This window comes from Quercus lobata, chromosome 2 (genome assembly GCF_001633185.2).
Source record: "Quercus lobata isolate SW786 chromosome 2, ValleyOak3.0 Primary Assembly, whole genome shotgun sequence".
NCBI classification, from domain to species: domain Eukaryota; kingdom Viridiplantae; phylum Streptophyta; class Magnoliopsida; order Fagales; family Fagaceae; genus Quercus; species Quercus lobata.
The window spans coordinates 55,461,708-55,488,389 of record NC_044905.1 but is presented as its reverse complement, the minus strand read 5'-3'; the positions used below and the strand labels follow the sequence as shown (position 1 = coordinate 55,488,389).

The 26,682-nt window shown below is 34.6% G+C and overlaps 2 protein-coding genes across 3 annotated transcripts; one reads left to right on the top strand and one right to left on the bottom strand.

Moving 5' to 3' along the window:
• The first annotated feature begins 2,306 nt into the window (after positions 1–2,306).
• Positions 2,307–3,445, top strand: LOC115978059 (NDR1/HIN1-like protein 6). The gene has a single exon (XM_031100085.1). The coding sequence runs from the start codon at positions 2,461–2,463 to the stop codon at positions 3,232–3,234; it is 774 nt and encodes a 257-aa protein (XP_030955945.1). The 5' UTR covers positions 2,307–2,460; the 3' UTR covers positions 3,235–3,445.
• A 3,576-nt stretch (positions 3,446–7,021) lies between these two features.
• On the bottom strand, positions 7,022–25,163 carry LOC115975903 (nijmegen breakage syndrome 1 protein-like). 2 transcript variants are annotated; one of them, XM_031096944.1, is made up of 15 exons: positions 24,884–25,163; positions 23,839–23,892; positions 21,626–21,890; positions 21,253–21,338; positions 19,637–19,767; positions 15,142–15,188; positions 14,908–15,016; positions 14,498–14,584; positions 12,755–12,926; positions 10,212–10,696; positions 9,744–9,805; positions 9,541–9,643; positions 9,409–9,467; positions 7,340–7,502; positions 7,022–7,250 (listed from the first exon to the last, which is right to left on the bottom strand). In XM_031096944.1, exons 1-12 carry the CDS (start codon positions 24,918–24,920, stop codon positions 9,586–9,588), a joined length of 1,593 nt encoding a protein of 530 aa, XP_030952804.1. In that variant the 5' UTR covers positions 24,921–25,163; the 3' UTR covers positions 7,022–7,250; positions 7,340–7,502; positions 9,409–9,467; positions 9,541–9,585. The 2 variants fall into 2 exon arrangements, with proteins under 2 accessions (XP_030952804.1, XP_030952803.1); XM_031096943.1 differs by having other exon boundaries at positions 7,022–7,502.
• Positions 25,164–26,682: the final 1,519 nt, after the last annotated feature.

The following is a 26,682-nucleotide window of genomic DNA, read 5'->3' as shown; positions in this document are numbered from 1 at the left end:
GACAAAAGGAATTTGCTTGTAGTAGATGAACAACTTGAGTCCCTGACCTCAACCCCATCTCTTTCATTATTGGAAGTAATAATTAAGAAGTAATAATTAAGAAGTCCACTGTTATTATCATCTTAGATATATATATATATATATATATATTGTTAACTTGCAATTGTGAAACTATTTTGATTTCTTTTTTTGACTTCGAAGATTCCTCTTTGCGTTTGTAGACTTGGTCCCTTGAGTTTTTCAAGATGTTGTTTGGAAAGAGGGTCCGGCTTCTGAAATTTGTTCTCATGTGACAAAATTTACTTTTCTGTATCTAAATTTGTTTTGTTTTGTCCAAATCTCTATTATATATATTAGTAATAGTTTGAAAATATCCTTTCTACTAACCTTTCATGGTCTCTCATATAGAGTTCGATGGGTAAAGACAAAGGCAAAGGTCATGAGAGGAGATTTGCTAATAAAGAAAGTTCAAACCATCTTTACATGTTAGATATCAACTGAGGAAGCTAGAACTCCCCTGCAACAGGTTGTACTATACCATATTTTTAAGGAAATGATATCCGAGTTGTCATATATTATAAATAATATATTGATATCGTGGAAGCTACAAGAAAATAAATATGTTACTTTCTAAATGGAAAAACAAATAAATAAACACATTAACTTCTGCATGAAAACTTTGAATCTACTAAGGGTTTCTTGAATTCACAAGATAATAGGATTTTGAAATTCACCAGAAAGAAACAATAAACAAAGTTTGAATTTCTATTAATCTCAAAATTAAATTGCCTTAGAGGCTACGATATGTTTAAATAGTAAAAAGGAAAACTTATGGCAGTTACAAAAATGCCTTGAAAATCCTAACTCACGCTATCACGTAATTAGGTGGCAAAATAGTAAATTTTACCAAAAGTAGCAAAATTGAAATAATTGTGGAAATTGAAACAAACACGATCTTATTTTGACTTTTAAAGTAGAAGGTATTAAGGAAAACAAATATTACTAAAAATATCAAAATCACTGTTTTTAGGGCCTTAACAAAGAAATTCACCTAAATTAGAGCGACCGTTGAGGCAAAATCTCAAGTCTTAATCAAAAGGCTATTTCCCTTCAACCCTCCAAATTTCATGCAATTCCGACATAGTCAGCCCAATAGCTTCTACTAACACCCCCATTGATCTTGCGTTGTGATTTTCGGTGCCCTTACTATTTCAAGAAGGCATGTGCTGTATGTTCTACATTATATATCCTTTAGGAAAAAAAATAACACGTCTTATGTAAAAGAAATATTAAATTTTAAAAAAAAAATTCCACCATTTAATTTGGTTTATAAATTATAATTACAAAGTGTATAAAATCAAAACTTCAAGAAAATCATTAAGATTTAAAAGGTACATAATGCTTTAAAACAAAATCAACAATACGTATATGCATTATGCATGACAGTTTTACTAAGCCTCTCATACTCCAATCTATCCAAATGTTGTGTGGTGTGAAATTTAACACTTTAAACTTGAATTTAAGTATAGGAGAATCCCTATAATACCCTCAAAGGAGTCGCTATACCAGTACCAGATTCAAACTAAAGTAATAATTTTCTACATACACCTACAAGGCTACAATGTCAACATTTCCATTCGACAATTCATTTCACCAAAGTAATACCACATCCTGTTCCAGTGTGTTCACACTTCCCACCCGTAAAGAGATTATTCTTCAGCTAGAACCATGACCGTAATTTCCACCTCAATTTTTTATTCACCCATAGAGACGTAAAATTATAGTATTCTTTTTTAAAATATTGTTTACTTTTTCTATTAGAAGTGAAATATTTTTATAAAAATCTTATCTGAATTTGGAAAATATTAGAATAGTATGAATAACAAATTAAAGAGTATGAAGTTCTATTTTCCAATATTAATAAAGCTACAAATACAACATGTCCCGAGATATTTTTTTGTGAAACTATTGTGATATTAGTATTTATTGTGAGACAATGGCTGTTACTTATATAGCCTCTTTTTTTTTTAAACTTATATAGCCTTCAATGCAATAGAGTTCTCATGGGGAAAACTAAATAATAAATAATAATAAAATCCGCAGCATTAATGTGACTCTATCCAATGGAAACGCATATGTTCTAGAATACCATGCTACGTCCTCGAGTAGGAATGTGATAAAAGAAAAACTCACAATTGAATACTTCGCAGAAAGCGGCACACGCTAAAGTTTTCAAGGTCTGAAAGTCAATAAATGGGAACTACTTTAATCAAATAAACATTATATAGCTGAAAGAGACACTGCTATATACATATATACATCCTCTATTATTAATCAGAAGAAGCATTTTCATTTCTTCATTCTTCTATATTTCACTGGTGATCACAAATTGTTCCTCACAAGTTTTTCCTATCGATCCATCAACAATACATTAAACTTCTCGAAGCAACCCCTTAACTAATGGCTGATCATCAGAAAATCCATCCGGTAGCCCATGATGTTGAAGCACCTCCAGCACCGACCGCCCCATTGGTGCCGCGTGGCGCGTCCAAATCCGACCAAGGTGATCCGGCTGTGGTGAGGCAGGGGCACTACCCTCCCTTTCAACGCACCATCCCTGTGATGCATTCAAAACCACCAAAGAGGAGAAGCTGTTGCTGCAAGTGCCTGTGTTGGACAATAAGTCTGCTATTGCTGCTAGTGATTCTCATTGGTGCTACTGTTGGAATCCTATTCCTTGTGTTCCGGCCAAAGCTTCCCAAGTTCTCTGTGGACAAGTTGGAGATAACCCAATTCAATCTCAACAATAGCGATGACACCTTAAATGCCACTTTTGATGTCACAATTACTGCAACAAATCCAAACAAGAAGATTGGGATATACTATGAGGGTGGGAGTCAGATAAGTGGGTGGTACCAAAACACACAACTATGCGAAGGTGCTTTGCCAAAATTCTACCAGGGCCACAAGAACACCACAGTGCTTGATCTGGCCTTGACGGGACAAACTCAGAACGCGACCGGCTTGATCAACGCGTTGTCACAGCAGCGGCAAGAGACAGGCAATATTCCGCTCGGTCTTAAGGTTAATCAGCCGGTGAAGATTAAGCTTGGGAGCTTGAAGCTCTTTACGGTCAAGTTCAGGGTTAGGTGCACGCTAATAGTTGATGATCTAGCTGCTAATAATCAAATTACTATAAGTAGTAGTAGCTGTAAGTTCAGGCTTAGGCTGTAAATCTTATACTATGTTAGTATATCTCTTCATTTGATGCTTGATTGTATTTTTTTAATTTTTTACCTACTGGGTTTTCCCAGTTAGAAGTGGGGGATTAGATTTAGGTTCATAAGTCCTCCATGCTATTTTTATACACTGCTATACGTCCTTTGTATTCTATTCAGGCATTATACTTCATATTATTTGTTGAGCATAGTACTATTCATATGTACTTTATGGTGCAAACTCTCTCTCTCTCTCTCTCTGCATGTGACATAACTAATGTCTCTTATAATTAAAGATAATAGCATTTTATCAACACAAAAAAAAAAATTATAGTAAGTGTTAGAAGTTAGAACAGATTTTTTTTCCTTTAATCAGAAAGTTCTCTTTAAATCTGTCATGTGACCATTTATGAGTAGCTTAAATTACCTAACTTATTTAATATTCCTATGATTTAATAGTGAAATCGCTTAATGAATTATGTGATTAAAATACACGTAATTAATGGTATTGCATTACTAGACTCATTAGTGAGCTTTAACACACTTCAAACTCTTTAAGAGAAACGTAATTGTTTGGCAAAGTTTGAAAAGAGCTTTAAGGCTCCCAAAAAGTGCATTAAGGTAAAGTTCAAATTTGGAGCTTTTTCTTTAAAGCTCATGTTAGCATTAAGTCAAAATTTGTTAAGAGCTCCGTAGCTTAATTGACATCTCATAGTGTTTCTAAAGTCTTGAATTAAACTATAGTTGTATCACTAATTAGATCAACTCTTAGTGAGGATTATTTACAAATAGTAGGAGAAATTATATGGTAAGTTGTGATTAAAACAAAATGGGGATTGCTTTTTATCAAATTAAAATTTAACCCAAATCCCCCTTCTACATTGTTCTATCGAATTAAAATATAATAAAAATCTTCACCTGAATCCCAATGACATAACGCCAAGAATTTTTGTAACTCAATTGGTTGATACTCTTGTGTTTTTATGACATTTAGTGTTCGTATCCTCCATTATAGTAAGTTAATAACTATAACATATATATATATATATATATATATCCCAATGACATAAAAGCAACCTCCAAAGAAAAAGAAAAAGAAAAATCTAAGCCCTTGAGAGATTTACAACTAGCCTACAATACAACCCACTAGTCTTTGATTGGAAAGAGAATTCCCAGATTACTACAAACATTCGTCACATTGTTCACACTGACAGAATTAGAAAACTCTATCTGATATCAAAACAAGAAATTCGGATCCTCTACCATAATATAGGGAGATTATTATGTGTGACTACCATGACTTTCACTCCACGAAAGTAAAGGACACTGCGTTCCTAAAGAAGGCACAAGGGATTCAGCTATGTACTCGGCATTATTAAATATTGCAATCTGTTTAACAATTAACATGTACAACAAACAAACCCCTAAATGGTAGTATTTTCGTTCAAAGGCTATACCGTGGTCCGTGGCGTGTGTATGTTAATGTAAGGTGTTTAAAACAGGCGTGTGTAATAACTAATAAACATTGCCCATACCAAAATATATGCTTCCGCTAGATGCCGTAAGAAAGCATCTAGCAAGCCGCGTCATTTTTTTTTTTTTAATTTAATTTCTCGCTGAGTAGAGCATCAACAAATTGAATTACAAATCTACAGTCCGAGTTGATTGGTACATGCATAATTAAACTTGTACCGCCCATTTACTTTAACTAAACGCCACCAATCATAGTTTCTTATATTATACAATTTTATAAAGATACCTAAAAGGAGACCTATGTAGATTGTAGTATGGATGCACAAGGCACAGACTTTCAATACAATTAGAACACAATCTATTTTTAACTATGTATAACACAGAGGAACCAGGCTTAGGCCTAAACAAGTATCAATTCATTTAATTTTTCTTCATAAACTATTCGGCTATTGGCCCACAATTTTTTTAGTACATAGGTTGGGCCTTTAACCCATATTATCTTTACTTCATGGGTTGGACTTTTACGACCCACAATCACACCTCATCATCATCATCAAGGGAGTGAAGTGCTGCTCTTGGAAGCACACAACCAAGTCTCACAAAATACTTGACTACTCATAAGTCATAAGCATTATCTATCACAAACAGATCACATCTCACACATATCAACATAGTATCATCTGCTTCACTGAAGCTGATAGTGCATAGCACAAAGGACATGTTTGTATCATCTTCTTCATTAAAATTGCTGGAGCAAAGCAAAAGACTAACAGACAACACGAATAAGCCATACAAGAGTAGCTAGACTCACAAACATCCTAGAAAACATAAGATCTTTAATGGCCTGTTTGGAAGTTTAAAAAAGGAGAGAGAGTAGAGTAGAGTAGAGGGAAGGAAAGTAATTCAATTACCTTATTTGGAAGTTTTTTAAGGAAGGAGGGAGAGGAGTTGGAGGGGTTTCAACCACCTCTAACCCCTCATTTTTAATTCTCCCAAATTGGAGAGATTTGAAGGGAGAGTAGAGTAGATAAATTATTGACTAGATAAATTTCTCAATTTACCCTTTCTAAATTAATAATAGACCAATGTTGCAAGTCCATTTTCAAATAAGGGTAAATTTGTCTATTTTAATCATTTCCTCTCCTCTCTATCCTAATTTTTAAAACATCCAAACAAGGTAAAGGGCTAATTACTCCCTTCCCTTTTACTAATTTTAAAAACATCCAAACAAGGTGGAGGGGAACCATTTCCCTCTACTCTCCTCCCTACTACTCTCATCCCCTCTACTCTCCTCCCTCTCTAAACTTCCAAACTGGCCATAAGGGACTGAGTCATGTCAAAGGAAGGATTTTGACTCTTTAGCTTCTTAAAACTCACTCATGACCAACTTCCAATAGCTCAGACAACAATTTTTCCTCTTATGGTCCAAGCCTATAGATCTCACAAGAGGTAGAAGATCGGGGGATAAACTTGGGAAATGGCCGACACACCCATACGCAAATAAAACCAAATGAAAGAAATAAAACCATAATTAGCTAATTAGCTCACACACCCATACGCAAGCTAGCTCCACCAGCAACAACTTTTCATGATTCCTACTTTGCAAAGAGAGAGAGAGGAGGCTATCACCAAGAGAGAATAAATTCAGGTGGGTTGATTTGCGATGGCATCATTGGAGATCTTAGCCCGCTTCAGAAGATAAACCACCATGTTTAACGTATCATTACCATAATATTTGATAGCAAAATAATTTAAGAGCTAACAAGCCGATTATGATTAAATTTAAAACAGAAACAAGATTTTTGTTAATAAAAATAAATAAATAAAGGTAATAGAGACAACATATTTGCACATCTTTCTTATTTTTATAACAAATGGAACCTGTAGGCCATGCTAACTGTAGCAGTTTGTTAAACAATAATCTAAGTTCAGACCAAAAACTCCTAACTAAAAGCATTGGTCAGTCTAACATAGGAGCGAAGATGAAATTAAACCCACCATCATGAAGTTTCCATTAGATCCTATTTTATGTTTACCAAATTTTCATGACTGATGCAAAAGCCACAAGATCAATTACCAACATCATTGCCAGATTTGCACAAGCAACAATAAATGCCAAGAGTTAGAAAGGATCAGGGACAGTAATATGTTAGCCAATTATTTGAAAATTTTAGTTAATAATTAAATCTACAAAATTTGTTTTCCTTGCATAGACCATCATCACCAAAAAGACAACATGGTTAGAATTAATATATCCCTACGTTTATGTTGCTTGTTTTACTTACTAGCACAGCCGTTGACTCCTTAAAAATTGCTATAACTTAAAAGAGTATTCAAAAGGATCGTTGCTTCAGCAGTAAGGAAGAAATGGCATTTATGATTTACAGCATGATAATCCTTGAGAAGAGATATGTGATAACTTACAAATTTGAAAGTGGTGAACTTTGTTCAGACAACTATATCAATACCATGTACAGAGCATATTAGTTTTCTTTTTCTTTTTTCTATTGCCAGAGCATATTAGTTACAGGCCAAGATAACCGCAAGAGCATCAGTTTACTGAAAAGAGAGAGAAATATAAATTTTAAAAAAGAAAAAGGGAAAATTAAGAATAAAGGATAAAGGAAAACGAGGGAAAATGCACCAACAGGCACATGCTTAGCTGATTGATAAGCCACAGATTGCACACTGATGAAAAAAGAGACTATGGTGGTAATCAGCTGAGCCATAAGCCAGAGAACTTGCCTTCTCATGGCTAAAGCAGATCATGATAAAAGCAGCAATTGAAGATTGGCCAACCCAGCGATCCAACTGCAAGATGCACACAAAGTAATCCAATGAATCAGTTTCAACCGAAAGGTCTGTAAATTGCTCTTAGCCAGAGAAGATTTCTTGGCTCACCCAAAGTTCAGTTATAGTATCAGTTGTAATGTGGATAAAAGCACATTGTGATTTGTGAGCTGTGGACATACTGATAAGCACATTGTGAGCCACTGTTATACCACATATACCTGTCCACCCTAGATTTCCTAGGATGGATAGTACAATGTAGGGTGAAGGTTCCTAACTGATAGCTACTTTATGTTCAGAAGCTTGACATGTAACGGTGCTACATGAAGAAGTTGCATATGTCAGGGTGAAATCCATAGTTGATCGGACTGAAGACAGAATTTCAGTCAACAAAAATTAGTGAAGCTACTCTTTCTCTGGATCCACATTTCCAACATCATTTCCCTGATCATCTTTTAGAACACAAACTACCGAAAACAGCATAACAATTTATAAACTACACGATTTATTCAATCTAACCAGATTTTGTTGCCTAATGATTCCTCTCATTCTTACAAAGAGAGGTCCAAGGTTCAAATTGTCAAAAGGAAGGGTTTTCCAGTGGCAAAAGGAAGCCTACCAGATGTGTCTATTTGGCTGAGTGTGTGCATGTTGGGTGTAGTGTACTTATATATACACCTGCTGCAACTTTTGGTTAATATAACACCCCCAAAATCTTTTAATTGCCTAAATATTTTCACAAACATAGAGTTAGGTTACATGTATCGTACTCGTCAAATATTACAATGATTGGAGATTAAAAGCTATCTCTTCTGTGAATTGTTCAAAATTTTAGCATTCAATTGATATGAAATTCAGCGTGCATGGAGAGAACATGTGATCTTACAGTAAATTAGCGTTGAGAACACAATAATGGGTTGAGTGTTCTTAAGGGAATTCTTGTAGAATCTTGAATAGAAACGATGAAGGATTAGAGTTTCTTGGATCTTTAGGCGGAATTATGGTTGAATGCAGAAGTGTAAATGTAAGAAGTTGTTGATAACAGGACTAGAATGAGCTGTTTAGGCAAGTGTACGGTCAGGCAAGGTTAGGGCAGCAAGTGTATAGAATGTTTGATTTGGTTTCTTGAAGGGAAAATGGCTTAGGATGTATAGTGATGCAACTAGGGTTTTGGTGCTGGCTATAGAAATGGAATAGAGAATGAGATGATATGAGAAATGGATGATAGGATGTAAGGTGTGACTTCTTCAAGAGAGTCACCTCCAATTGAGACTTCTTCGAGAGAGTCTCTTCCTGCAAGACAATCAAGTCTAAGCAAGAAAATTTGGTAGTTTCATTCAAAGAACAGAAAAGAGATTACAATTGGCTATTTATAGAACCATAACCATCATCTCTTTGGCTCACATGGCTCCATAGGGTTGGTCCTCTATTTCCCATGTGCTTAAAAAACTTTAGCATGTGTATAATAGGAATTCAACATGTATTTAATGCGTCTAGCACGCTGAAATTCTAACTGTACCTTATGGTCCTTATCCTACTAACAACCAACATGTAAATGCTTTGACTCTTTCACTTTATTACAGGAATTAACTCTACTCTAAGATCCAATTTAAATCCCAAGCTGCAAGTACTTGTTTGTGACTCTCCGAGGTTTCTGTGCACATATGGAGGCAAGAGGAGAAGGATTGATCGGCATTCTTGGACAAAACCCAAAGTGCAGTTATGCACAATCAGTCTGTACCAAAGTGCCGTTTGGCACTATTGGTCAGAAACTTTCCTTACAATTAGCAACTGTGAAGTTATTTAGTGGTATAACTTCAAGCCAATTTAGATCACTTGGAGGCAAAAGTTTCACAAAATTTGCAACTATGATGTTTTACAATTAACCCCAACATAATATATGGACATCACATCAAGAGAAGTTTACCTTCGCTAACCACGAGTAAGAAGCCCACGAAGAGAACCAGCTACACCACGCTTCCTTCCCTACATAATTAAAAGAGAGAGTTCTAAGGCATGTCCCCAATTCAGTTTAGCTAGAATATTAAGCATTTCTCACCTTCTCGTTGTTAAATAAGTCCTCTACAATAGCTTCCATTTGCTTTCACTTTTTCTCTTCTTTTACAGACTCAACCATTTCCTCATTCCCACCATCAGAATCTCTATCATCAAGGAACAAAAAGTTAAATGGATACATTATGCTTACACAATGATTCAAACACCACACAGAAATCAGAATAAGCTTAGAGACATAAATCTTACTTATATGGGTGCTTCGAAAATGGAATTAGATTGTTGAAGCTATTCCCAGATTGAGTATTTGTCTGCCATTGCATTCCAAAAACCAAAAAAAAAAAAAAAATTAGGCATTTTATAAGCTCAGGTTCAAGCCTGGGTAAGGTCCTCTCAACTACTGTAGCAAAAAACAATTACTTATATATATACTTGTAGAAATAAGACAAGATGTTTGATGCATTTCAGGGCATGGCCAATTACATTTTTCAACATGTATTCCTAGCCTAAAATTTCAAGTTTAATTAATTGATTTATTAATCAGATCGATTAAGCACTAGACAATTTCAGAGTTAACAAATTATTTTCCAAATGCCACATGCCTAAATCAAGAGAATAGGACAAATGGATATTTCCTCCAAAAAGCCAAAAGTGATTATTCTAATGTGTAACTCCATTGCATGGTATTGGCAGGAATAAAAATACCAAGGTCATCACCTTTCTGAAGCGTTTGAAATTTAGAACTCCATTGTTGGTGGTTGTACTGAAGCGAGAAGGTATGTTCGTATCTCGCACAACTAAATCTTGGCTGAAAAGTATATCTGAATTTCCGCATTCAGACTCATCACCCTTGTCTATTTTGACTGTAATACCACAACTAACGTCTCTGCAGCTTGTACCACAGATATCCTTTGATTTGATGGCAGCATGATCTATGACCGTTTCAGTTTCGCTCACAAATTTAACGGCTTCTTCAGAAACCATGGATGTTTCAGCTTTGCTCACAACTTTAATGACTTCATCTTTGCTCACAAATTTGATGGGTTCTTCAGAAGCCATGGATGTTTCAGCTTTGCTCACAACTTTAATGGCTTCATCAGTGCAGACTGTGACATTTGCCTGAATTGATGTGGCCGTTTCCCCCTCTAAATCAGAATCTGCTACCACCGTTTCGTCTGTGGAGCATGAAGATGAAACAAGTACTGCAAAATGACAAATATTGAACTACATTACTTTGGTGTAAGAAAGAAATACACAATTTGATTGTAATCTAAAAGATCAAGTATAAATTTCTTTCCGGGAGAGGTAAAAACAGCCATAAATAAAAGAAAAAGGGAAAGATACAGCATAATGCTAATTTCTAGGAAGGATTCTTGGACCTATCAAGTAAGGGCATGTGTCCTATCTTTAAACAAATTTGTTTCCTACAAGAATTCAACTAAGATACAAGATAAGATCATCAGAATTCTGGAAGAAATCTCTTCGAAGAAAGGGGAAGTTGATTCCTATTTGCTAATGAAGCTCTTCAGCTTGCTTTTTATATATAGAGACTTCTACTTCCAGCAAAAGAGTGGAAAATGCAAGATAAAAGCTAGGGGCAAGAGTCTGCTACAAAAATTCAGGCCGAGGGGGGGGGGGGGGGGGGGGGGGGGGATCTGGTTTTCTAAAGAAAATGTAAAAGAAGAAAGTAGAAAGTTTTGCTCACTTCAGGAAAAAAATAAATAATAAATAATAAATAAAAAACAAAAACAAAAAACAAAAAACACTGAAAAAGAAGTTTTTCTACTGTCAGGAGAGAATCAGTGCACAAAGAAGAGAAATCCTGCTGTTGTACAGGAATGGGGAGAGTAGAAGCTCAGGTAGAAGGCAGGATAGCGCAGAATTTGGACAGCTTCCCTAGGGAAGATTATTACTATAAAAAACTTACGATGAAGAAGAAGAATTATCGTAGTGGATTGGTGTTGTATGTGTAAGCAAGATAGGGAATCTGTTGATTATTTATTGTTACATCGTTATATGGCCAGAGATCTATGGTCTTTAGTAGCGTTTTGCTTATTTGAGGTGCAGTGGGTCATGCATAAAAGGGTCATTGATGTTGGAAGGGACAATATGCTAGGCACCATGGAGTTATTTGGAATGCAATCCCTCTATGCATCAAGTGGATTATATGGGAAGAATGAAATAACCAAACCACTCAAGAATGCAATCCCTCTGTGCATCATGTGGACTATATGGAAGGAACGAAATAACCAAACCTTCAAAGGCCTTGAATGACCCATGTAGATATGAAGCTGATTTTTCTATGTACTCTGTATGATTGGATGGCTACTTGAAGTGGCCATTCTTTCTCAATTTTGCTGGATTTTTGTACTTTTATTCGATTTTGGATGCACTTGGTGGTTACTCATCTTTTTTAAAGGAAGTAAATTTGATTTATAAAAAAAATTAAAAAAAAAAAAAACATATGTTTCCTTTCTGCTCATGCTCAGGCATAGGTTTCAGTAAACTTTCTTTATCAGTGCTTTACTGGCAAATGGCCTTTAGTATTTGGAATAATAAGATGGGTCCTATTAACAGGTGCCCTTAGGCATTTGTTAATAAACCATTTTAGGAAAGTTTTAATACCATTTTCATGGGAAATATAAAAAACTGTCAAAAAAGTCAGCTGCTTTTTTCTTTTCCCATAAAAAATTTCCCAAAATACTTCCTAAACCAATGCCTTTGGGGCATCTATTAGCTTTTCCCTAATAAGAAACCAAATGGTACAAATTCTAATTTATAACTCAACATTGAATGTCAATCATTTGTTAACCCAACATGAAGGATAAAATAAATTACTATAATCTAACACACTAACAAAACACCTCATCTAGTTTTCTTGCAAGTTTAATGAGTTTAGCGAGAAAGATGGCATAAGGTGAATTCACTAAAGCACAGCTAAAACTTGCTTGCATTAACACTGGTGTACTAGAAACACGGAGAGAAGGAAAAAGGAACAAGGGAAAAAAAGGAGAAAGAAAAAGAAAAAGAAATTGGAGAATGAATCAAGTATTATTGGATTTTCCTTAATTATAACCAAAATTGCAAAACTTAAAATGTTCTTTAGTGGAAAAATAAAATGCAACTTAACTAGCCACTGGACATGGTAAGAATATAGAAAGATTGTTTACCTGTAAAAGTACAAATAATTATGTGCACATCATTATTTAAAAGTGATTAAAAAGCAAGGAACACTTATTCTGCATATGTACAGTACTTACTGCATGCTGATATCAAAAAGGATGGATTCAGCCATCCAGTTAAAACAGCACGTATTAAATCCATCTCATTTACTCGCAAGAACGAACTGAGTTTTTTGAGTTGATCAGACTGCTCTGTTGATCCTCCAGGGATAACACAAACCATACGATTATTATCTCCATATTCCAAGTCCTACAATAAATTATTCACTTAAAATTTTAGAACATAGGCCACGAGAACAGACACACTATAATAATCTGGAAAAAATAACGAATGTTGTCATCCAAGTATACAAGATGAGAACCTCAAGGCCTAAAAGCACAGAAAATCAAACATGGATAAAAAACAGTTGGGAAATTTCATCCACTCAATACAGCAATCTCTTAATACTTAAAAATGCAATTATAAAAAGAACCCAAAAAATAATATTACATGCAAAAATTTAATGAAATTTTATACCTGCCCCTGCACAAAACACACCTGACTCTTAAACCAAGGACCCACATTAAAAATTGTTTTGACCATAGACTCCTGATGATTTACCCTTCAAAAAAATAAAAGACTCTTGTCAATCCAACTTGCACGTGAACCCCACATAAGGAAAACTTTATACTACCAAAAACAAAATTACTCCAATTACAGCAACCTAACCTTCCTTCATGACTCCATCACCTCTTAAACCAAGGACCCACATTAAAAATTGTTTTGACCATAGACTCCTGATGATTTACCCTTCAAAAAAATAAAAGACTCTTGTCAATCCAACTTGCACGTGAACCCCACATAAGGAAAACTTTATACTACCAAAAACAAAATTACTCCAATTACAGCAACCTAACCTTCCTTCATGACTCCATCACCTCTACCAAAGGTTAATATAGTTTCAAACCCAACCACACACGCCCCCACTCCCCCCCCCCCACCCCCCACCCAAAAAACACCCCCAAACCAAAAAAAATCCTTTCTTCTTTTCTTCTCCCCTCCAAACCCTCCACCAAAAATAAACAATAAAAGAAGTAACCAAGACAATGACTGCACAATGGAAAATGCCAAAAATTAGGAATGAAATCCCCCATTACAATTTTTAAGCTCTTCACAAGCCAATCATTTAAAAATACCAAAAAAGAGAAAGGAAGTTACCAGAAAAAGGAAGGGAGAAAGGAAAGATAAGGGAAAATATACATATACTATAGTGTCCCTTCAAAATAAAAAGGGAAATCTTGTGCCATTTGTTTATTCTTTCTTACTTTCAAAGTAACCAGTTGAAAAGAAGGGTTCAATATAGAAACATCATGTATTAGGTAAATATAATAATTACAAGTAGATTGCATTTTCCCACCATAAACCATAAGGTCAGTTGTAATATCCTTAACAACCTAAAAATTTGAACAATCAATCCCCTAAACTATGAAATCAGTTACAATGTCCTCATGCCGCTATACTTTCTCCAACTTCCATCATAATTAATCTTAAAATTCACATGCTTATTTTCTTTTAACTTTCTTGTGATCATGTGATAAGAATGTGGAAATTAAGAATGAAAATTAGGAAAACAGTGGAAGGATGTCACAACTAATCATATAAAATACATAGAAAAGCAAAAATTTCTAAAAAATAATAAGAAAGGCAAAACCTATAATTAGTAGTAAAGTAAATTTTACAGTAACTACTTACAAATTTCTAAACATTAAAGGGGAAAAAAAAAAAAAAAACACACACACACACACAGACACACATGTATATAAAGAGCAAGAATTGCATACTTGGCTACTTGAACAAAAGCCTGATACAGAAACAATCTTTGCACCACCCACTTCCAATAAGGACTGCAACCGATCCCTGAACTTGTACTGTACATGAACAAAAACAGGTATTAAACACCAGAGAAATTTCCAAATGTTCTCAGCAATGAGCATGCCCTTAAATATGAATAAAATATATTATAGGAAAATAAACAGAACTATCCATTACATCTTGCCAAAAAAAAGGCTTTTAGTATCATGATATAATCTTCCAATAAAATTCTCAGGAGATATATAATGAAAGTATCACAAAATTTTCTTTTGCAACAGAATCATTAATGATATCATTGCTTGTCTCTGTATGTGTGTGTGAGAGAGAGAGAGAGAGAGAGATTAGCATTTCAAAGAGATTAAAGGACTCAAAATATAACCATGTTTGTCTCTTCCAATAAAAAAGTATATCCTTCCAAGCAGTTTTCACGAGATTTAGGGTCTGCAACTTTGATTGATTCTCCTTCTACTGTCAACATTGGAGCATAGCTGATATTATTGAGGAAAAAAAACAAAACAAAACAAAAAAATCAGCTAAACCAAGCTAGTTCCCCAGGAACATCATTGAATAAAAAACTAATCCAACAAGAAGCAAGATCTTAAGAAATACTTACGAACTGCAGCTAGGAATTTCAGTGCGAATGTTCTTTTCTGCAACAAACTAAATAAGATACACAGTCAGTTATGTTTCAGAAGTTGAGTATATGTGTAGAAAAGCATTTTAGTGCCAACAAATATTTAAAAATTTAAGAAAGGAGGAGAAAAGACAGCATGCTAGTGGGTTCTAGACATGAGTTCCAAAATATGCTATTGGAATAGGATGGCTCCTACTAGCTTCTCCCACCTCCACATCCGGCCACCCTCCAAGAACCACACATGCGAGTTCCCCAAAACATGGCTCAAGCAGCAATGGCCCTTAAGAAAATTACTCAGGGTTCCAGATTTAAATATTAATACATTCTATATGTATTTAATGATTAAAAAGCCTGAATTCATTGTCATATAAATCAGCTAGTAATAACAATTTTATTGAAGGAAAAAGGGTGAAGCCCAAATACACAAGGAGTTTACAAGAGCCACAAAAAAAAGACTACTTCGTGCAAAAAGGGCACAAAAATGTCATTAAAGTACAAAGAAAACACAAAACTATGTACAAGCTAAAAGGGAATCTATAAACATCAGGAGGGAATCACTAGATATGAGTTCCCAAGCCTAAGACCAATCAAATAAGATGCCTACAAAAAAGGCAAAAAGCTGAAGCCCCAAGCTTTCGACATCCTCAAACCTACAATTTTTCCGTTCCCTCCAAATAAACCACATCAAACACAAAGGTGCCAAATTCCAAATGTTAGACTATTGTTTCCCCAGCCAATTCCACCATCCCATCAAAAGATTGAGTACTCTCTCAAGATGAACCCAAGCAACCTAAATGATCTAAAAACAAAGCTCCACCAATGACAGGCACCCTCACAATGGATCAAAAGATGGTCCACTGATTCCCCATAACACCAGCACATGCAACGCCGATCCACAAGGAAATAACCTCTCCTCCTCAAGTTATCTCCAATGAGTATTTTCCCCCATGCCGCCATCCAAACAAAAAAAGGAAACCCACCAAGAGGCCTTGACCCCCTAAATCCCTTTACAAGGGAAGGTGACAATTGAATGCCCTCTCAACACACTATAAAAAGACCAAATGTCAAACTCCCCAGTCTTCTTCAACTTCCACCTCACCCGGTCCCCACCCTCAATAGGAGGAATCTGATACTGTATGAAGGAAGGCCGCCACTGATTTCATTTCCCAATCATTCAAATCATGCTGGAACCTCACATCCCAACTCCTTTCCCCTCCCTGCTGCCTCCCGAACAATAGCAATCTCAAACAAGATTGGGAAATCCTCTCTAAGAATTTGGTCACCACACCAACAATCATGCCAAAATTGCACTTGATTTCCCAAACCAGCCTCAAACTAAATGTATTTACTAAAACCTTCCCAACACATCCGGATGCTCCTCCAAAGACCACAAGCATGAGGACAATTATTCAACTTAGAAATTCATCCCCCCCACAACCATGGAATAAATGAGGAGGCCAGTTGATGTCTATGGACGATGACGAAGAAATGCTGCAATTAGGTTGGACTGACAAAACAGCCCCTTTCTGAATAGGTTCTGTACTTTGTTGTTAAAGGAATTCCTGTGGAAAAGCATATGGGGGCCTAAGATGCCTCATAATGTTTCTTTTTGATATTGGTTTTGGATGAAATTATCAACCATGTAAAGTTGCTACAACGTCAAGTTGAGTGAAATTTTCAACTTTCTGAGAAGCGAAAAGGGTGCCCTTTTCAAGGGAGAAGGGCACTGAGAATCGCCATCCAATCCTATAGGAAACTCAAACTGGACATACCCAATAGCAACAAATCTCTCACCAGCAAGAAGAAAATCAACCAGAGAAGGGCAATGAGTCCCACTCACCTCCAATCTGGTAGGATCATGCTTCGTGGCTGTGATTTGAAGAGGTGGATTTGAATTTAAATATTAGGCTAAAATGCAAATTGCTCCCTCTAAGTTTGATTGAAATTCGTTTCAGACCTCTAACTTTACTTTAGATCAAATGAATCCTCTAACTTTCAAATTTATTCAATTCAGACCTTTCATCCAATTCCGTTAAAAATTTGCTGTTAAGTATGCAATTAACTAAGGAAAAATGATTTTTTGAAAAAAATAATTCTCACATAAAAAATCTATAGAGTATTTTTATTAATTTTATAAATTTTTTTCATGCGAGAAAATTATTTTTTTAATGGCAATTTTTTAACGAAATTGGATGGAATTCCTAAATTGAATAAATTTGAAACTTAGAGGATTCAATTGAACTAAAGTAAAGTTAGAGGCTTGAAATGAATTTTAATCAAACTTAAAGGATACAATTTGCATTTTAGCCTAAATATTAAGTTGGCATATGGGTCAAACGGTCAGTGGGCTAGTATCAACAAAAAGAAGGAAACTAGGCCCACAAGCAACAAGCCCACCCCTGCTGTGGGTATGGTGAGTGTTGACCAAAATAATAAAGCGGGTGGGCCACATCCAAATCCCAAATGGGTATGGAGGCCCCCGATGGTGAATAGGTTAAAGATAAAGGGTAGGAGTAGTTAATGGCCCATTAGGCCCCTTACAAAATGTGGATGGCAATTCGGATCCATAACCCAGCAAACCCAACCAATTAAAAGAATATACCCAAAAACTTCAAAGGAAAGAGATTCCATAGTCACAGACTTGGTTTAATGTGAGGATACCATGTTTTGATGACTACCTTAGGGGTGGGTAGTTGTGAGGAAGTATGGCTCTTTCAAGGATAGTTGGACTAACTCAATAGTTACTAGGACATATGGGGGTGAACCTTTGGAAAAATATAAGGAGTTGGGAAAAGTTTTCAAGGTTTATTTTGCCAATGAGCTATAGATTAACTAGAACTTCCTTCTCCCATAGTAATTAAATGAAAGGTGAGGTCATGGGTTCAAGACCCACTGGGTGCGCATGTTACCAATCAAAAGAGAAAAATGTTTTCAAGGTTTTTTTTTTTATTTTTGAAGTGGTAGATGGTACTAGAGTTAGTTTTTGGAGTGATGCATGGTGTCATGAAACTCCCTTAAAGCTTAAAGGATTCTTTCACTGAGCTATTTTGTATAGCAAAGGATAAGGATTCTTCAATGGTAGATTACATGCAAATTCGCAATGACTCAGTTCATTAGGCAGTGAATTTTGTGAGGATATAGGACTGGGAGTTGGAGTCCACTTTGACTTTCTTGGAAGTACTCTATTAACAGTGCAAAGTAATGAGGAAGATAAGTTATGTTGGAGGTTTTCTGATAATAGGGGATTCAAGGTGAGTTCTTATTACAAAGCCTTAGTCCCTACTGGAGTTGCAAAATTTCCTCAGAAAGGTATTTGGAAGCTAAAATTTGTGACTAGAGTCGCTTTCTTTATTTGGACTACATCTTTGGGGAGGATCTTAACTGCTGAGAACTTGCAGAAGAGGAATATAAATGTGGTTAGCTGGTTTTGTATGTGCAAGGAGGACAGGGAGACAATGAACCATTTGCTTGTGAATTGTCCTGTTGCTAGCGATCTATGGGATGTGATTTTTACTCTCTTTGAGGTTCAACCGGTCATGCCTAAGGGGGTTATAGAATTACTATCTTGTTGGAAGAACCAATTTAGGAGACATAGAAACAGTGCAATATGGGAGGCCGTTCCACATTGTTTGATATGGTAATGGTGTCTGTGGTGTGAAAGAAATGCTAGAACTTTGGGTGTGAACAGACTAGTTCCGACTTGAAGATGCAACTTTTCAGAAAATTGTTTGAGTGGATACTAGCTTCAAGGACATATCCTTTCTCTAAGTTCTTAGATTTCATGGATCATTGTACTATAAAAGCTTAGCTCTTTTTCTTTTTTTTCTTTTTTTGATAATGAAAATGTATTGATCAAAAAAACAGAGAGAGAATACCCAGGTACACCAGAAGTGTACTTGAGTAGCAGTACATCAACCTCACAAATTACAAAACTCAATTAAATCTAAAAGAAAAGAATAGGGGAGAGAATAGAAAGCAGTACTCCAATCCAGCAAAGAATGAAGGAGGCATTTAATCTCAAGTATAGACCGTTCACTTAACTCAAAGCATCTCGCATTCCATTCTCGCCAAATGCACCACATAACAAAGTGTGGCACAACCCTCCAGAATGCGATATTTCTAGCATACCTAGTATACTCCTTGTATACTTGATGTTCTTTTAATCAAAGAAACTTTTTTACTAATAAAAAAAAAATGCATGTACTAAAAGCTGCACTTAATATTTCTTGTTTTAAGCATGTATTAATTATCTTATTCCCTTGCCCACAAGGTATTCTTAAAACTTAAGATGTGCATGCAACTGCCGTTTTTTGGATAAGTTAAAATGAATGTGCAACTAAATGACCATGTTATCAAAATAGCATACAAATCTGTACTCTGGAAAGAAATTATTTGATAAGTATGCTCTCAATTATAAGTTAACAACACAGTTATATCCCAGAGAAGTAATTCAAGATGTTTAATGTTAGTTTACCTCAACCCAACTACTAAGAACAATAGGTTTTTTTGATACAATGGCATCAAGCACATCTTCTTTCACTGGTCTGAGTTGATCAACAAGCACATGTGTGCACTCTTGAGCTAGGCTGTGAGTAATATGAGCTCCTATAAAGAAAGCAGAGTATTTATTATACATCACTTGTAGAATATTATCAAAAGTCACATTGAAAGCAGGAGCAATAATTTTTTACAAGAGTCAGATGTTGCCTTGAGCAAAACCATACCATGTTTCCAGATATATTTGGGCGAAAAGATTATAAAGATGATACCACCATAAAGCCTATAGAAATTTTTGTAGTGTGATACCCCAGCTATCCTACATTTCTAAATGGGAAAATTTCTAAAAATTTGTTAAATATTGTTATTAGAAATGTAGGATAACCAGGTTATTACATTGAATTTCTCTTCTTCTTTTTTTTTTAAGTTATTACATCGAATTTCTAGAACCCAATTTTACTGAAACTTTTTTTTTTTTTTTTTTGGGGGGGGGGGGGGGGGGATAAGTATAACGAAATTCTCTTATGCATACTTCTTAGGTCTGAAAGCTCCCAAATAATAATAAGCTTATTAATAACCCCCAAAATATTAAGATTACTATTCAGATGCAATCCAAATAAATTGTGTCATGTCCAATAATATTTCAATTTTCATAATGAACCAAAATAATCACAATAGTGAACAAATATTCAAGCAGCTGTACAATTTAGAGATGTAAGATAGCCAGAGCGATGTACAATTACTTGAAATGTAGGATAACTGGGTATCACATTTAGGGTCCCTTTACCAGCAGCATTTGGACCACATGGAGACAGGCATTTCATCATGCAGTGAGACTCATAGTTATTGTCTGGTCTTCTCTCTACTTTGATGGGTAACAGAATTTCTTGAGCATAGTGGAGGTATATATATTAAACCCCTTCAGAAGTTACAACCTATAATTTCATAAATTCAAATAATTTATGATCTAGATTTCTCTCTTTTTTACTCTTTTCTAATTGCGTGTCATAAACATGCCATAATCTAAAGCATTTGCAATTGGCAAACTAACACTTTGAAAATATTCAACTCACTACAGTCTTAATTTCTTTTTCTTTTTTCTTTTTTAAGTAAACATTTCATTAATTAAAAGCGAAGAGACACAAGCTCAACCCGTGGACAAAGGATGTATACCAAAGATACACCAGCATTAAGCACTAAAAGTACAGCTATCAAGCATCTCAAGAATCTTAATTTCATGTTTATTATATCTCTAACCATGATTAGTTACATATGTAGGACCAATTACTTCCCCATAATCCTTACAAAACAAGGTGATAGTTGTACTCAAAAAGGGGAAGGTGAGGCCATATGCTATTTGACTCAACTCATTCAATGGATAAAAGTAAATCTATAAACAAGGAAGCATTTGATTCTTTGATAGTGTCTTTTACCTTTCTGCACTGTTGATAGAACTCATATTATTATATTAGGAAGACCTTATTTGAACGAAAATCAAGACACATATTATTTATGAAAATATAATAAGCAATATTTCCAAGATAAAAGCAAGTACATATCTCTTGATAGCTAAAAAGGGCACCTCTCACTAACCAATTGCTGAAATTTTGTCTTGAAGGGGTTGATTCACTTGGGAGGACTCCGAGCAAACAAAAAATATGAGAGGAACAAAACAAAACCTGTATGGAGTGAAATCTCAAAGGAATAAGTAGAACATGATAGTGTAAAGTTTTATGTAATAGCACCAATTTTAAACGCTGTATTTTTTTTTCCAGGGTAGACACGACCTAATCAACATAGAGATAGACATGATCATGCGATACACAAGGATGTTAACATTTAAAAATAATAAATGTAATCCTCAAGGATGTTATATATATATAATCTCAAAAACTGAACATCTCATGATGCTGTCAGCAAATGTCACACATGCAGCAGCTAAATGCAGCAAAAACATTTTACTTACCTGTAGGTTGCATTACCAGTTCCAAAAGAAACCAGGTCCCCATCTTCTAAAGTTGTTTCCTTATTTGGGAGCTCATGAACTTTTTCCTTTTGCCCCAGATTCTTGTTAATGAATGTTCCATATTTGGAGCAATCTCTAATCCTAACTTTAGACAAAGTGTTGAAAGGTCTTTTATTCAGGGGATTCAAAGAATTCAGTGCATCAACAACTATTTCTGCATGGATCCGAGAAACTCCTTTGTCTTTGTTAATAATTACGTCACAACCTGCAACCAGAAACCATAAGTTTGAAAAATATGAATCAGAAGTTAAACACAATACAAAAGATGGTAAAATAACCATAATCTAGGAGAAAATTTTCACATGACGCACACGCACAAGTCAAATCTAAAGATTGACAAAGTTATTGCACGCCCTATGTGGCTTACACCGATAAGCCCCAACCCAACCATGGTTTCTGTCTTTCTGAACATGGTCCAGACCTCCTTAGATTAGAAGAATAATATATATATAAATATATATATATATTAAAAGGGCTAAATTTGATGATTTAGTGGATTGGAAAATTGCAAGTACATACTTATGGACAAAAGGTCTAGGTATTAGGAAATTGAGTACTTTTTAAGTTTTAACCATGCTTTGATGGGAAAGTGGTTTCGGAGATTTAAAGAGAAGAATGGTAATGAGAAGAGTTGGATACACACCAGTTCGTACAACATATGGCTTAGGAGTTTATAAAGCGATCGAAGCAAAGTGAGATTCCTTTTCCAGGTTCACATTAAGGATGGAACAAGAGTGAATTTTTGGTATGATATTTGGTGGGCTGATAGAGTTTTAGTGTCTTTATTCGCCGAGTTTAGAAGGAGATAAAAGCAAGGTGAGATTCTTTTTCCAGATATGTTGGATTTCATGTTTGGAAAATTACACAAGCACCTGGTGGGTCATGAACCTACATCTTCACTTCCCCACCTCACTCTTACAGGGGAAGGAGGTGCCAATTGAGCTAGATCTCATTGGCGTACACAATAGCACAATTTGTGTGAGTTCCACACACCATTGAGAATTGGATTTGATAAACAATTATTTTGAGTTGTATTTAGCCCAAATTCATGTATCAAGGCATAAAAGATAAGGTGCCTTGGGCAATAAATAGACATAGTCATTTCACTATTCAATCATACTAAAAGCAATAAAAGGGATTGTAAAGTCAAATTTTCATTGGAAGGAAATTTGGATAGTGAAAGCATCTATGAAAATAGCTTTTGAAAATGAAACAGAGAAACCATAGGACTTTTGAAAATTAAGAGAAATCAATCTTGGAAATTAAGAAAAGTTTTATGAGATCTTTGTTTGAATATTACATTATGACTAGGGGTTGTCATGTATATCTACAATTGATTTTTGGACAATATGAATGTCCGTTTGTAATTCTTTAAGGAAGCTCACCATTTCAAACTTTCCTTTCTCTTGATAAAATGTGTAACTTATCTGTTGTTTAATAGTCAAAAAATATACTGATTTAAAAATAAGACAATAATAATTACCTTTACCTATCATAAAATGATTTGCTAAGTCCTGAATTTCATTTCATTGATAGTGACAATTTATATATATATAGACACACAATAGGAAACCTATAGTGTCCACTCCATGATAACTGCTCTTTATCACTAGGCCAAGACACCAATTGGGTTCTCATAGGTGTGGGAGGGATTTGAACCCAAATCATTAGTTCAACAACAAGAGACTTTACCAATTGGCTAATTGGAAACCACCATTGATAGTGCCATTCTTTTACTAGAGCATTCAAGCAAAAGTCGAAATATTTGTGGGGACAAATTGATAGTGTCCATTCTTTTGCTTGTTAATTTTGATGACTTTTTAGAGGTATTCCAAGACATGAGACTAATTATGGAACAAAGAAATCAACCAATCAAAAAAAAAAAAAAAAAAAAAAAAAAAGAGAACATCAAAATATATTTGACCAAGCAGCATCCTGCCACTGGCTAATAATAGTAAGGCATGAAGGATGATAGATAGCCTAGGTCTAAGAATCACCCATTGTCCAGTACCATGCTGACATAAAAGAAAACCTAGAAGTCTAAATTATAAAAATTTTAATCACATTAGCAGGCCTTCAGAATGTAAATAAATGTGTAACTATAAAAATTTAGATATTAGGAAATTGAATTATAGGAGCACATGCTAGAGTACCTTTGCGACCAACTTTGTAAGTTCCCCTTGCAAATATATAGTACTTATCCTCACCTGTCATATACATCAGACCTAGTTAGATATCAACATAAGCCTGAACCTTAAAATAAGAACAGACGTAAAATATTATGTTTCAAAGCTATAGAACAAATCAGAGAAAACAATAACATTATGCAAGTAAAATAATTTTTATTCAAAACTAGAGATAGTCCAAATACACAATATGCAATTATGTATAGTGGACTACTCCCAAAGAAATACAATATCAAGCTCACAAGATCTTAAAAAAAAAAAAAAAAAAAAAAAAAAAAAAGAGGGAATGCTTCCCAATACTGTCATCCGCACAACATCATTTGCTTAATTACATTATTAGTCCTATCAACACCACCAAAATCTCTACCATTCCTCTCTTGCCAAATAGTCCACAACACACACAGGGGAATAGCCTTCCAAATCTTCAAAATTCCTTAGACAATAAAAAACTTTTCTTTTCTTTCCAACATCTAAAATCACAGTCTTCAGCATGACCCCAAAAGAGAGTAAACACAAACATGCTCAATTTTCACATACTAAAATGCAAGACCAAATCTGTAATATGTACAGAAACCAAACATTGAATTGGTCTCAAGCCAAAAATTCCCACCACAGGGTCTACCTTGTCCACACCCATGAATTAGCTAAAACCCCAAAAACCCTTCAGAACTCGTTTCTTGAACTCAACAATACACATGCCAAATTTTGACATCGAAGATAAAATAAAAGCACACAAACTTGGAACTCTTACACTATATACATAAACAAAAGACAATGTTTAGCAAACGTAAATCATATAAATAAAAAAAGCCAAAGTTAACAACAACCACATTGGTAGTGTGAAAAGTGTAGTTAAACTTTAATCCTTTGATTCTGAGATGATTACTACACCACAAACAAAAATAACAATGATTATTCAATTTCCAATTTTGATGAAATAAGTGAATGCCAAATAAATAATCAAGAAATGAGGTTTGGGTGAAGAAGAAGAAGAAGGTGTAAGTGAAGCTACCTGAGACAGGGTCTACAGGAAAGAGAGCCCACACCATAGTTTGTCAAATTTCTTCTTTCTGATTTTCTGATTTCTGTCTCTTGTCGTTTTAGTCGAACGGAAGTGCCGCGAGCGAGCGACACAGACCGAGGGCCAATGTGCGCGTTACTAGTTACTACTTACCACCACTTGCCACTTACATGGCCAATTTCAACAAGGCCGATCCACGGCGCCGTTTTGCAATTTGCATGCGCCTAAATTCTATAATGTCCAACCCCGTACATTCCCTTATTCCTTTCGATTTTTTTTCATTTAACACAATTAATATTTGAAATTTAAACTCTTCAAAGCTGAAAATTAACTATTAAAATTAATTAATATGATAATAAAAGAAATCATCATAAAATATACTAAAAGATGTTAGTTAAGTATTTAATATACAAGATATTGGATCCTAGTTATAAATTGTCCACCATAGGTATGCCATTCAAATAGATAAAATAAAAATAGGAAATTACACTTTGCCCAATTGTGGTTTGTCTAAAAAATATTTTGTCTATCTGTAGTTTAAAAATTGACATTTTACCTAACTTATATTTGTTTTCTATTGCCCACTTCCGTTAAAAATAAGGATAAATTTGTATTTTCGTACACTTTTATGTGTCTCTCATCTGAAAACATAAAAAACTAAAAAGTCAAGAGAAAATAAGATCTAAAAGCTAGGTTTTGTAAAAATTAAAACCTAACTTTTAGATCTTCTATTTTAATCCATGCCTCAGCTAAAATCCATGATCAATTTTATTCCCTCTGGTCATGTAAAAATTCATTAAGGTAAGGTAACAGATAAATTTATGAGGATAACAGATAAATTTTCATTCAACAAACATTTCAGAATTTTGAAAAAAAAAAAAAAAAAAAAATTATGCTAGAAGCACATTATACTTGCCATCATTGACAAACAATAATTCATATAATTCAATAACATAATCTGATAGCAATAAGATGGGTACAGACTACAGAACAATGCCCACAACCCAGTAAATTTGTCCCAACCCTAAGAGAAAATTTAAAGAAATTATTAAAATGAATTAAAATCTCATGTAATGAAAAAACTAGAACCTATAAAGCAAATTTCCATTTAAAGATAGCGAACATCAAGAGAAAAAAAAATTGTCATACAGTATACGAATCTCTCTAATTAAACATATCTGATAAAAACTCATCGTGTGAAGGACTTAGATGGTATAATCAAATCAATCAAAATGCAAAACAATAATTTAAGCAAAAAAAACACTCAATAGCATACATTCCAATGCCAATGGCATATGCATCATTTCTGCATAAACTAACCACTTCTTCTCATTTCTGAATTTATGGTAATATTGGAATTCTACTTTCTTCATTCCTTAAGTAATAATATCTCATCATATGAAATATATATATATATATATATATATTTTTATGTGTTAAAATGGAAGATCTAAAAGTTGAGAAATGTAAAAGTTAAGTTTTAATTTTTATAGAACCTATCTTTTAGATCTTTTTTTCCCTTAATTTTTTAGTTCTTTATGTTTTGAGAGGAGTGAGATATAAAAGAGTAACAAAAATACAAATTTGCCCATGTTTTTAATAGAGCTGGGTAACGGGAGACTAACGGAGTTAACCTTAGGCAGGTAAAGTGTCAATTTTTAAAACACAAGTGGGCAAAGTGTTTTTTGGGCAAACCACAGGTGGGCAAAGTGTAATTTTCCCAAATAAAAACGAAGAATAAGAAGTTGTGTATAAGTATGATGTTTGGACATTATAGAAACAAACTTTGT

Coding starts and splice junctions, on each gene's coding strand:
- LOC115978059 (XM_031100085.1), top strand. CDS start 2,461: ATGGCTGATCATCAGAAAATCCATCCGGTAGCCCATGATGTTGAAGCA.
- LOC115975903 (XM_031096943.1), bottom strand. CDS start 24,920: ATGGTGTGGGCTCTCTTTCCTGTAGACCCTGTCTCAG. Junction 21,339..21,625: donor ACTGGTAATGCAACCTACAG/GTAAGTAAAATG, acceptor CACTCCATACAG/GTTTTGTTTTGTTCCTCTCA. Junction 15,189..19,636: donor TTCTTAGTAGTTGGGTTGAG/GTAAACTAACAT, acceptor TATCTTATTTAG/TTTGTTGCAGAAAAGAACAT.